Source organism: Dermacentor variabilis, chromosome 2, assembly GCF_050947875.1.
Source record: "Dermacentor variabilis isolate Ectoservices chromosome 2, ASM5094787v1, whole genome shotgun sequence".
Classification (NCBI taxonomy): Eukaryota; Metazoa; Arthropoda; class Arachnida; order Ixodida; family Ixodidae; genus Dermacentor; species Dermacentor variabilis.
The window spans coordinates 266482149-266495892 of record NC_134569.1 but is presented as its reverse complement, the minus strand read 5'-3'; the positions used below and the strand labels follow the sequence as shown (position 1 = coordinate 266495892).

General features: G+C 46.1%; 1 protein-coding gene across 1 annotated transcript in view; it reads left to right on the top strand.

Moving 5' to 3' along the window:
- LOC142573286 (FUN14 domain-containing protein 1-like) overlaps positions 1-13744 on the top strand; it is a 180359-nt gene that overhangs the window by 68306 nt on the left and 98309 nt on the right. The window contains exons 5-6 of the mRNA XM_075682923.1: positions 1236-1357; positions 10574-10649. Of these exons, the coding sequence (XP_075539038.1) occupies positions 1236-1357; positions 10574-10649 (198 nt within the window). The remainder of the gene's footprint in view (positions 1-1235; positions 1358-10573; positions 10650-13744) is intronic.

Sequence of the window (13744 nt, the reverse complement as noted above, 5' to 3'; positions counted from 1 at the left end):
CACACTACTCCCGCAGCAGTGGTAGGTAGAGGGGGGGGAAGCTGGTCTGCGCATGCAGGTCGTTGGCCCCATGGTGAGGGCGAGGGGGCTGCGAACCAGGACAGTAAAAGAGGCACTGGTGGAAATGACCTCATATTGTGCATGCGTTGTGCCACCTGGCAACTACGTGGAAGGTAACATCTGTGCTTCCAAAGGGAGGTCGGGTATCCCAAATAAATGGCACGGAAAGGTGTGCTCCTACCAAAACACCAAAGTGACCACCACGAACACATGTAATTAACCGTTGTATTGCATTTCCTCTATAAAATACCTGAATAAAGCGTTCAGTTTCACTTTGCACTCAGAATAAACACAAACGTGTGTCAGCACGGAAAGCTTTGCTGTATATAGATTCCAATAGAGCGTTGGATCTGCTGCACTTTTTGAGCAGCAGCCACTGTTCTCATCGGTGCAGGCGTCAAGGCTGGAGTCAGTGCCCCTTAAACAAGTTAGAGTCACTGCGAGCATGTTGCTATTTAACATGTCAATTAATAAATTCTGAATGCGCAGAGCCAACACTGTGTGGAATAGCTTGCGGGGTTTGCTTGCCCTACATTTTGGGCGGGATCAGTGCTGGCTTAACTAGGCTTCACTAGTTTGTTTCGAGGAGATGTCGGCAACATGGCCGTCCATCATGCTGCGGTGATGCCAGCTACGTATTAAAGCCAAGATGTCGCTATTTCCACTCAACTCGGTGGTCAAATTTGAAGTAATCGACCCAGGAACAGGAATGAACGTACATTTATTGAGTTAGTCGTTTAAGTAGCCAAACACTGGCGTGACGTCATGTCACTCAGGCATTGACGCATGCGCTCTTGGCGTGCGTGAATTGCTGACATCACATCAATTTCTTCCCCTTAGGAGGAGCTCTAGAAACGGTCTGGCGCCTTTCGACGCCGGTTTGATCGGCGAATTGGAGCTGCCAGGGGTCCAGTATTGGTAGTACCCGTGTCGTGCTCTTCCAGAAATCCAGTGTTGGCAGCTCCCATTTTGTGCTCTTCGTTAGCCGAGGAATTGGGGCTGGTACCCGAAAAGCCCGCCAGAGGGTCTGCATCTTCGTTTGGTGGGGCTAACCCTCCGTTTCTTTCAGGGCCTTCCTCGTCCAACGATGTTGGTTGTTGAGCCTCCGCGCGGTGTCGTAGCTGATCTTCATGATGCTCACATAATTCCCCATCCTCTGTCTTGACCGTGCTCAGGCAGGCGCCCCTGGTATTCTGTATCACTCCGGGTCTCCAGCTGGCACCTGCCCTATAGTCCTTGCACCAGACCAGTTGTCCGAGCAAGTGTCTGCGCGGAAGTGCTCCTGCAGCAGAAAAAGGTCGTGACACCACATTATTTCATTTCATTTCATTTATTTTTCCCTTAAAGGCCCGAAGGCATTACATAAGGGGGGAGCAAAATCGAGGTCAAAGAGAAAGAATAAATTGACAAAAGAGAACAACAACAAAAAAAAAGAGTATGTTACAGTTAAATGTTCTTGTCACGCGTATACAATGCAAAGTAAAATCTACGGGATTGAAACACGAGAAAAAAAGAAAAAATATAGATATATATATGAAACACTCAATTAATACACGAGAAAAATACAGTGAAAAAGGCATCACACGGGAAACAAGTAAAAATAAAAAATAATCAGCTGTTCAGAGTGCCGAATTGAATATGACTGGAACCTTTTGCCCTCATGAAAAATGGTCATTTAGTTTATCCTGGAATGATTTGCGGTTAGTGCATGATGCGATAGTATTTGGCAGGCCATTCCATAGTGCTATCGCGTCCGGAAAAAATGATGACTTTAGAGCTAAGGTACGTGGTTCGAAACCAAGAAGCAAGAAGCCAGGTGTCTTTCAGCTTTGGAGTGGGTTGCGCCGATAATGCAGTAGCCATCGGGCCAGGCGCCTTTCAAAGGTGCCATGTACGTTCTTGCGCAGACCTTCTTTAACAGTGTGTACTGCTCTTTCTGCCAGCCCATTGAATTGCAGATGATATGGAGGAGATCGTAGGCGTACTATGCCATTATCTTCCATGAATTGGCAGAACTGTCTACTTGTAAACTGGGCCCCATTGTCGGAGACAACTGTTTGTGGCAACCCAAATCTGCTGAAAATGCCCCGCAATGCTTCAACAGTGTTATCTGCACTGGTTACTTTAAGCGGAACAACCTCGATCCATTTGTTACGCGAATCCACTACGATCATCAACATTCGTCCTTCGACTAGTCCTGCGAAATCAACGTGGATTCTAGACCATCGCTCAAATGTGTCCGGCCACGGAACCGGCTCTTGCATGTGTGGCATCCTGCAGTTTTGCTGGCACACTGCACATGCGTGTATGATATCCTGGATATCCTTGTCAAGTCCGGGATACCAGAAAAGTGCTCATGCCAGATTTTTCATCGCCGACATGCCTTGATGGGTATCGTGCAGCAGCTGCAGCATTGATTCCTGAGCTGCGGCGGGTATCACAGCCTGATGGCCCCACTAAACAATACCATGGCTGCATGTCAGCTCGTCTTTCTTTTGGAACATAGGTCGTAATGCTTCTTGTGTTGCCGGCAATTTCCATGGCCAGCCTTCCCGCACTTAACGCATAAATGCCATGAGCGTGGCAGTTAGTTAGTTATTTGGCTGTCATTTCGGTCAAATTGTGTCACGACACCACCTCTGTGTTCAGATAGTCTGTTAGTAGCACATACTCCCATTCACATACTCCCACATTGACTTCACTGTCTTGTCATGATGTGGCGCTTGCACGGGAAGACGGCTCAATGCGTCGGCCACAATTATGTCCTTTCCCGGTTTGTACTCAATGAAATACTTGTAACCGCCAAGTAAAAGTGCCCAACGCTGTATCCTTGCTGCTGCCAAGTGTGGTATTGGTTTATCGGGACTAAAAAGACGCGTCAGCGGCTTATGATCTGTGACCAATGTAAATTGGTTTCCCAGCAAATATTCACAAAACTTCGTCACGCCGAATACCACCGCTAAGGCTTCGCGCTCAATCTGAGCATAATTTTGCTCGGCTGAAGAGCGGGTGCGAGATCGAAACCCGATTGGTTGGTTTACGCCGTCCACTCTGTGGTACAAGACGGCGCTGATACCGCATGAGGATGCGTCCATTTTCAAGATGAGTGGTTTTGTTGGGTCATAGTGGGCCAAAATCTGCACCTTCTTTATCAACTGCTTCACTGCCTCGTATGCATTTTCTTGCTTAGCTTCCCATTGCCAAGGCCTGTTCTTTCTTAATAACTCATAACGGCGCAAGCGCTGTAGCCAAGTTCCCCAAGAATGCGTTGTAATACGTAACGAGACCTAGTAGCGCGCGAAGTTCCGTTACACACGTAGGTTGAGGCATTCGTAAGGGCGCGTTGATGTTTTCTGTCTTTGGGCTCAGGCCTTTTGAGCTAATGTGGTGACCAAGGAATTCCACTTCCGACTGATGGAATGTGCATTTGAGTGGGTGAAGTTTAACACCGGCTTCCCTGAACCGCTGGAACACTTTGCACAACATGTCACAATTTCCTCTTTTCTCGGCGATCACCACATCGTCTAAGTACACTCGCACACCTGGTAGACCTTGCAACAGTGCTTCCATTCACTTCTGAAAAACTGCCAGTGCCGACGCCACCCCAAACGGCAGCCGGTTGAAGCTACACAACCCTTTTGGTGTGTTTACTACCAGCAGCTTCTTTGTCGCGTCATCTATTGGTAGCTGGTTGTATGCATCCTTCAAATCTATTGTACTGAATACTTCCCCTCCGCTGAGCTTCGCAAATACGTCCCTCATCTTTGGCAGCGGATATTGTTCCGTGTGGCATGCTGTGTTGACTGTCGTTCTAAAATCGCCTCACAAGCGGATGGAGCCGTCCTTCTTGACGACGGGAACGAGTGGCGTCGCCCACTCGGCGCTGGCGACCTGCGTCAGTATGCCCGTGTCAGCCAACCTTTTGATTTCTGCATTTACAAGCTCTTGTAGCATGTACGGTACAGAACGGGCCTTACAGAATCGCGGTACGGTTCCTTCGCGTAACTGTAGATGAACCAGAGGCCCCTTGATTAATCCTAGGCCTGGCGAAAACAGATCGGCATATTCCGCCCTTAGCGTAGCAGCAATGGCAATTTGGTCAGCAGCTGGCGGCTTACCATTGTTGACGTCCACGTTGAGCACTGGGCCTCCAGTCAGCTGGAATGCTTGAATTATGTCTCGCCCACACAGGTTTAGGCCTGAACAGCCAAGCACCACTAGCGTCGCGTTGGCGGTTTTCCCATCGTAGGTGACAGGAACTGTCAGCTGTCCTTTCACCGGTAGTCTCCCTAGGAAGCAACTCAGTTGAAACGACGACTTGTCAAGCCTGGGCCAGTGGTGGCGATGCTGGGCATAAGTTGGCCATGTCACTATTGACACTTGGTGACCCTGTGTCCACTTGCATCTTCACAGGCACCCCTTTCCACTGTAACATTCGCCATATTGGCCGAACCAGTCCTGTCGACGACTCACAGAGGTGTAACAGGAACTGTCCGTAGTCCTCGCTGTCCGAGGAAGGTTCCTCACAGTGAGCTACATTTTCTTGGCATGGCTTGGAATTGCACATTGAAGCCAGGTGTCCCCTCTTCCGACAAGAGAAACACTCAACGCGGCGGAACCTGCATTTGGCGGTCTTGTGGGTGTCGCTTCCGCAGCAAAGGCAGCCGGTCTGTACTTCATTGTTCGAATTTCCCATCCTGTCTGGCTGTGGTCTTCTGGAGAACTTCTGCCGCTCTTGCTTCATTCGCACTGCGTGGACGCCCTCTCTGATTGGCCCATCTCCCATCTGTTGTACGTTGCGTGCCACCATCTCAGCGGCTAGCGCCACATCCTCTGCTTCCTGCAGCGTGAGTGTGTGCCTTGCTAGCAAATTATGACGCACTCCAGCATCCCGTAGACCGCAGACAAGCCTGTCGCGCAGCATTCTCTCTAGCGCCTGGCCGAAATTGCACCTATTAGCCATTTTCCATAGCTCGACAATGAAGTTGCTTATCGACTTGTCAGCCTGCTTGTGAAAAACTGATAAGACTCCGCTATCTCGTTGCCTTTCGATGCAAAGTACTCGGCCAGTTTTTGAACTGCTGCTTCGTACGTCAAATCCTGAATCTTGCCAGGTGCACAACGGCCTGCCAGGAGATCTACCGTCTTGGTACTAAGGGCGGCAACAAGTAAGGCCCTACGCTTCTTCGGATGGACAATCTCGTGGGCTTCAAAAAAAGCTTCTAATCGCACCTGATGTGCATCCCACTTGTCGTCCCCTTTGTCAAAAATAGGTGGCCCGGCTTGCGTCACCATGCTTTACCCTGGCCGTGGGGGTTAATCCAAGTCGCCACTGAAGTAATGGACGCAGGAACAGGAATGTACGTTTACTGAGTTAGTCGTTTAAGTAGCCAAACTCTGACGTGACGTCATGTCACTCAGGCATTGACGCATGCACTCTTGGCGTGCGTGAATTGCTGACATCACATCAAAATTAACACGCAGTCATGCATGCGAAGTCCGAATCATTGAATGGCGTGCCTTAAGGTGTTCAAAATTTCAGTCGTACTTATACATCAAATTTATAAGCCAGTGACGGTGCTTCGAAGTAGTCTGAATAATTGGGCTTGTTTGAAGTGCTGGTGTCCAAACAATCAGTTGGTGCCAGTTGGGAATCAGCCAGTTGCTGAACAGAGGAAATGCAGACCACTGAAAAGTCCGTGGTGTTGTCTAAACCAATGCTTGAGGCTACAAGGGCTCATCAAGGCTGGCCTGGCTCAGAAGAGCATTGATGACATTGAGTCTGGCCAGGTGGTTCTGACTGATGCTAATCCTTGCTCACAACGTGGCTAAGCTGTCAGTTGGCAGTGAAAAATTTGTAATATCTAAAAGGCAATGCTTGAGCAGCTGCACTCAATTTGAAGTAAACTAATTACAGCAAACTGTGTGAACAGGTTTGTTGTCTTCATTTAAATTAAAGGGATACTCAAATTTAGGTTTTCCTATCTTTGTAGTTAAAGGCAGAGCAGCATTGCTTTACAGCAAGCAAATGCTTTCTGCAATAACACTTGTCAATTTGGATTGTTTGGAATGGCCTAGGACATGTCCAGCAGTTTTTAGCCCATAAGTGCTCCGAAATCTGTATTTGGGTGCTCTGAACTGCTCCGAAATTAAGATTTTGCTGCTCCAAAAATTGCTCCAAATATCAGTTCATCAGTGACACCACTGAGAAATGTGTCCAAGGTGATTTGCAGATTATTTACTAGTGCACAGGCAAAATCGCTGCGTAACATTGTGGTTGTTAAAAACGCATTGAGTTTTTCAAACATGTGCAGCATTGTATCCGATGTTTACAAAACTAGCTGCATTAGCGGTGGCCATTGCACCTGGTTTTCATAACAAGGTAATGATAAGGCCTACTTATCTACCTCAGTGACGTGCTGACAAAGCAGTTAATCTCTGTGTTAAAGGGCCCCTGAAACAGTTCAGACAAATTTTGTATATGCGTAGGGCACAGCTAAAGTTAATCGTTCGCACCACAATTTCCGTGAAGCGTCTCGTATTAAGAGAGCTATGGACAATTACAAGTTACCCTCCTCCATAGCCATGCATTTTCTCCTCAACTCGTTCGCCTAGTGATTGGTGCTAAACTCTGCCTGCACTGGCTCTGCGTCATGATGGCACATCATGTTATCTACTTCCGGTTTTTTAGGAGCGAGCGTGCGAAGCCTCTCCAACCTCTCTGCCAGCTGCTTGGCAGTAGACCCAGTCGACCCCAAGCGAGAGTTATCAAAGCAGTGTGCGTTGCGAACATTCTATCGCAGCGCCAAACGTTTCTGGTATTCCGGTAACCACAGACGAGCTGGGCATTTTGACAGATGGGTGGGATGGGATGGGTGATGAAGGAACTTTAGCGTACACGTACATGAGCGGCCTGATCGGTCTGCAGGGTCCAGCCACCTGATGGCGCAGAGCTTAACCAGCCAAACAAATAGCTAATATTGCTCTAACCAAGCGTGAAACATTTTAAACATTTACAAAAACGGGTTAACGATTACGCTGCTACGAAAAATTTACACCATCAACAAAGAAGAATACACTTCATTACTACTGCTGTGTTTGCTTGAGCTCTGTGCCACCAGGTGGCTGCATCATGTGGACCATTCGTGTTTGCACTTCTGCTCATCTCATGAAATGGCATGGTCAAACGGCCAGGCCCAGTCCCCTTGTGCTTGCGTTTACCTGAATACTATACTCGCGAAACGCTATTTTGTTGTAGTAATCCTCAGGTGTAAAGTGACAGCCGCAAACGCACAAATCCTGGTGCCAATCGGATAGCGACAGTTCGATGCGCTGCAGCCACTTCGCTCGTCTGCTGCCTTGCAGAAGGGACACGATGTCGCAGCTGTGGCTATGTGGCTATGTTTGCAGCCCACAATGCAGCAAAGGCGAATCATGGTGCTCGGGAAAAGGCTGAGACCGACACTGACTGCGGAGCTCTCATCAAAATGGAGCATGTTGCAACACAAGCAGACAACACTTGCTGTGTGCCAAAAGTGCTTAAGTGCAGTGAGAAATTGTTCTTGCACATTCTTTTTCTGTTACTTTCTTTTTATAAAAACAAATTAACTAACATTGCAACTATTACGAACAATATTTATTCACCATAAGGTTGGAAAAATTATCAATGATGCACCCTGAGCAGCCAATCAGATAGCTCACTTTACTGGCATCATTAGGGCAATTTACGTCAAATGGTTAAGGGCAGCTGAAAATTCAGCCAAGCGGTGTGCTGCGATCGGCAGCGATGTACAGCTTTAAAACATTAGAATAAATTACACGCTTTACGCAGAACACTTAGATGCTCCACTGAATGATCTAAAGGACCTACTCTAACAACTCAGTATGTCTGTACAAAGTTGTCAAAATCGTTTCAGGGTCCCTTTAATGCAACAAAGAATACCGCAGAAGTGAACATCTCAGTCCTACATAAAGACTGTGACAAGTAGACACATCAGTATATAACCTGTTCTGGCACTGATCTGATCTTAATACTGATAAATTCTGTAGATACACCCACGGTCTTGACCAAATGATGCCTCAAGAATACTAACTCATCAACTTCTGCTCCCAAAAGGCTGCCTACAATTTTGAATTTCAACATAGCATTCACTAACATATGAAGGGTAGTACCAAAGCGAGATCAGTTACACCGCCATGTTAGCGACACAGAATCTGATATCTTGCTAACAGAAACGTGGCTGAGCTCGAACGTAGATGATAACGATGATTTTCCGTCTAACACTAACTTCACATTATACCATAACGATAGACAAGGCCGAAGGGGAGGAGGCGTTCTTATTGCTGTTAGAAAGACATTATCATCTTACCTAATATGTCACGATGGTAACCTTGAACTATCATGGGTATGTGCCTATAACAATACGATCAAAAGCATTCTTGGCATTTGTTACAGACCACCTGATAATCGGCAAGCTTTCATTGATTTGTTGTCCCAATCCTTAGCAAAAATTAAACACAAGCTTCTGAATGCGCCGCTTTTTCTTTTCGGAGATCTTAATTACCCCCAGATTAACTGTCTGTATCTGTCTGTTTCTGTCTGATTCTGTCTGTATCAACAGGGACGTTTTCTACAGAAGCGAAACAATTTCTTGAAGTAACAGAAGATTTCAATTTCCAGCAGGTGATAGCATGTCCCACCAGAGGCGATAGCATACTCGACTTCTTACAAGTCACCTGGACGACATTTCCGCCATTACCGTGATACCTGGCTTCAGTAATCGTTGTCTCCTGTACGTTGTTACACGTCTCTTACTGAGTAAGAAATCATCTACCCAAAAACTAATCTCCGACTACCAGAGAGGTCTCTATGAGGCTATAAACAGTGCATTAGAGTCATTTTTGACAGAACTTTCAGACCACTTTCTCATCATGCTCAGTCAACTCCAACTGGGAGCTATTCAGAAACACAGTGTTAAACCTAAAGGATGAGTACATACCTACTATTGTTGCAAAATCAGATTATAACAACCCTTGGTTCACTAAATGTGTCAAATCTCTTCTTAAACGTAAAAAATGTCTCTACAGGAAAGCAAATCAAAGCAATAACACTGCAGCGTGGGAAAGGTATCGCATGTGCGTAAAACTGTATATTCCGGAGATCAGCCAAGCCAAAGATAAATTTAACAGTCACGATCTACTCTCCATTCTCCAATCAAATCCAAATAAATTTTGGCGTATGCCCTCCACGAAAGGCAGATCTAACACCATCGAACTCGCTGACCTCAATGGTCAACCTATTCCTAATGATGAATGTGCAACCGCCCTAAATAACAACTTTTTTTCTGTATTTACTGCTCCCATTCACGTATCTGCTTTCCTCACACGGAGACGCTGCAGAACCGTTCTCCAGCATCCGATTGCAGCTTGACACCAGCACCCGCTCCTTGCGTAAGCCAGTCACCTCTGCGGCGTTGCTAGCCGTCGCCACATTCGGAAAACTAGTCAGCACGGCCGTTGAAGATGAGGTCGCTGCACTATCTCCAATGTCGACAGAGATACCTTCACCACTTTGTTACACCCACTAAAGGTGTTAATTGAGAACAAAGGCAAAGTTAGTTGCGACGTCCTTGATCAGCTGAGTGCCTGTCGAGATTCGGCTAGCTTCCCGCACATCGTCTTTCTTCTCTTCACCTATCTTGGATGCCCCACATCTTGTTGAGATGTAAACCTAGAATGCACGTAAGACTGTCACAATATATTGACATGTGTACTTGTTTATCTTTCTCCGGTGACCGCTTTTCACTGGGTAACAAATGTTAAACGTTATCACTCGGTGCAGGACGTGCCTGCATGTATTGCAAGTTTCTCGAATGTTATCAATGGTTCTGTCTGTTGTCATTGAACCTTGTGTAATTTGATTGTATGCACGATGCAAATTTTGTACTACTCTCTGGAGAGCACACGGGCACGAGCAATTACACTGGAACCTTCGATGAGTCACGTATAAAAGCCGACAAGCTTGACCTGCTGATCAGACTTTCAATGGTCGATGAGTGTACTAGCTGCTATCATTGTGCTGAGTGTTACTTGTTTGGGCATAGGCTCACTCAATAACGAATTAAATTGATAACTCTGTTTAAGCATTGCATCTTTCTTCACTGTCACTACAATGTGAAAATATGACTGAATTATCAGTTACAACCCACGTCATTGACACAAACAAGAATATTGTGCTACTCACCTCTCAAGAGGAGCATGAAACTGTGACAGTGTGCACACCAGCCAGTCCTGTCTTAAATATGACTTGGTAATGTCATCATGTGCTTCTGTGGTCTACCATGATGTAAACCTCATAGCCTCTTGAAATTGGGTGCTTGGGCACTGCACATAGTAACATTCTCAAAGTCCATCCTATTTTCAGTTGCACTGCACATGCCTGCTGTTTCATTGTTCATTTGAATGCACGCCTTTCTGCAATAAAATTTTCTGTTCAAACTGTGTGTCTTCCCAGGTGCGTGGGGTTCGTCTTCACTAAGGCTGGCAAGATTGCTGCTACTGCCATTGGAGGCAGCCTGCTGCTTTTTCAGGTGTGCCTTCTGCATGCAGTCACATTGGCAGTTCTCATCACAGGGTGTGTTTGAAGACAGTTACTTTGCCATTTTTACTGGACAGCTGGCATCTTAAGTAGCGTTCCAATTATGACACACATGTCACAGAAGACAGCTTTCATGAGGCAGCATCAAAGCTGGCAATAAAAATAATTTTAACTAAACATGGTGTTAAATGCCAATGGCCTAGGTTTCAAACCTTAAAGGTGCCCTGAAAAACGTAATCATAGAATGGCCTCACTTTTAAGGGACGCTGCCCCATGAATCTCTTGCAACAAGCATTTTTTTCAAGTATAAGCGTAGTTAGAGGTAGTTGTCATACCTATGCATGGAGAAGAGTACACATTTGGGCTGGTTGGTTCATGATTACGAGCAGAAGACAGCACTAATTGACAGGACAAAGAGAGGGACACAGACCAAAATGGTTTAAAATATATATTTACCTTTCGGCTCCCCCCGGGATCCCTGTTCAGAATGAAACAAGTAGTAGAGCTGGCGCATTTTTATGTGCGACTCAAAACATGACTGAGGCACTAGGCATACATGGATGGCAGATTGCCTTCGTTGCGATTAAGTGTGTGCGCCATGGTTCGAATGATTAGAGATTTGAGATAAAGACTCAAAAAATGATTTCGTTCCTTGGCAATCACGTGATATTTCCCCAGTTTATTGTATGTGATGTTGTTGCACAGTTTTCGGCCAGGGCATCAGATGCAACGTGTCGTTCTGGACATCATTTTTTTTGCTGTTTGTCTTGTTTTGAATTTGCCGTTTTCATCAATGTAGATATACCGACAGTCTGCACACGGAATGACGTATGCCACGCCTGGGAACTTCTCCTTTTCCAAAGGGTCTTTCATATGAAAGAGCTTGTGTCTTGTGTCTTGAGCTTGTGACCCTCAATGAGGGTTAACATTATAAATAAATAAATAAATAAATAAATAAATGAATGAATGAATGAATGAATGAATGAATGAATGAATGAATGAATGAATGAATGAATGAATGAATGAATGAAGTTTCCGGGAGGGCACGTGCGCAGCAAACACATATGACCGCAAAATGCATGCAAGGTCTTGCTTATGCCGGGGACGTACGGTATTGAAGCCCGTTTCTTGGGGCGTCCAGGGTGGGTGGGAACTGTGCAAGCCAATTGGTGCCCTACTGAGTCAATGAAGTATTGAGGGTACCCACAATCTATCAATTCCCGCTGCACAAGTGGATTGTCCGTCATCCGATGTTCCGCTGTTGTGCACACGTTTTTCGCCTAAAAAGGAAGAGAGGCGACAACGGATTTCTTTTGGGAAGCAGGGTGCACTGATGTGTAGTTAAGGTAGTGACCAGTGTGATTTTGCTTCCTAAACGCCTTGGATAACAGTTTTGGCCCTTCACGTTGCACAAGGGTGTCCAAGAACAGCAGTTGGCTTTCAGATTCCACTTCTGCGGTGAACTTGATTGCTGCTTGCATACTATTTAGGTGGGCCGTGATGAGGCCAAGGTTTTGTCGTTGCAAAACACTGAAACAGTCGTCACCATATCTGAAGACTTTAGTTGTTGGTGTAAATGAGGACAATGCTTGAGCTTCAATAGCCTCCATTAAACTAGCTACTGTGACCAAAATCGACGCACTCATTGCCACTCCGTGGACTTGCTGACAAGATTTCTTCTGGAACGTGAAATACATATTTCATAGGCAAAGCTTTAGTAGCCTACCTAGATCATGCACCTCAATGGGGGATCTGTCAGACAATGTCAGGTCCTTGTCGAGGGCGGCGATGCAAACATCTACGGCCAGTTCTGTTGGCATGCTCATAAACATGATACCATGTCGAAAGAAAAGAAGACTTTGTTGGGGTTGACACTTGTCTTTTTAACCTTTTTAATGAAGTCGTAGGTGTTGCATATATGCATAGCACTTTTGCCAACTAGTGGTGATATGATTTGCCAACCAGTGGTGCTGTCAAATTTTCTTCCTCATATGACCAACCAGTGGTGATATCAGGCAGAAAATTTGATAGCTTGTGGAGCAGTGAATGTGTGAGGTCCACTATTTGGCACAGGGGAACATTGGGCTTGTGTACTTTTGGTAGGCCATATATAGCTGGAGCACATCCACTGTGGCAAAGCAATCTGTAGTACAACTGCTTGTGTTGTGGCAGCACCATGCGGAAGACGTTGGCCAGCAGTTTCTGCAGATCCCTCTGAAGTTTGGTAGTCAGGTTTCTTCGACGTTGGTGTACGTGTAAACATCACTCAATACCAAGCAGATTTTTTCGATATACTTGCTCCTGTATAGAAGGACAGTTGCATTCCCCTTGTCGGCAGGAGGTACGACAACATCCTGGTTCTCCTGCAGCCTCTTGATGGCATAATGTTCCTGCTTGGATGTTGTCCTGCATGTTCCGGTGGGTTGGGCATGCAACTTGGACAACATGTTTAAAGCACATGTGCGAGCCTCGTCACGGAAGGATTGGTCGACCAAGTTCACAGCACGCACAGCAGTGCATATTATTCTCTTCGTCTCTGTTGCAGGTCCCATGTTGAAGTTGAGACTGGGACCTGCAACAGACACGAAGAGAACAATATGTGCTGCTGAGCGCGCTGTGAACTTGGTCGAGCAATCCTTCTGTGACGAGGTTCGCACATGTGTTGTAAACGTGTTGTCAAAGTTGCGCACCCAACCCATCATGGACACCTTGTCCAAGCAGGAACATAATGCCACCAAGAGGCTGCACGGGAACCAGGTTAAAAAATGCGCTTGCTATTGAGTGATGTTCACATGTACGGCCACATCACAAGAGACCTGACACCCAAGCTTCGGAGGAGCCTGGAGAAACTGCTGAGAAACTGATGTCTTCCGCATGGTGCCACCTCAACACATGCAGTTCTACTACAGATTGCTTTGCCACAATGAATCTGCTCCAGCTATACAGTCAAATCTTGACATAACGAATCACGCAGGACCGCCGAAGTTCGTTTGTTATTTTGAAATATTGTAAATAAAAACTTGCGGTTATATACCAGTGGACAAACCTAAGAATGAAAATGATGTATCTTGCTAGTAGACGCATGTG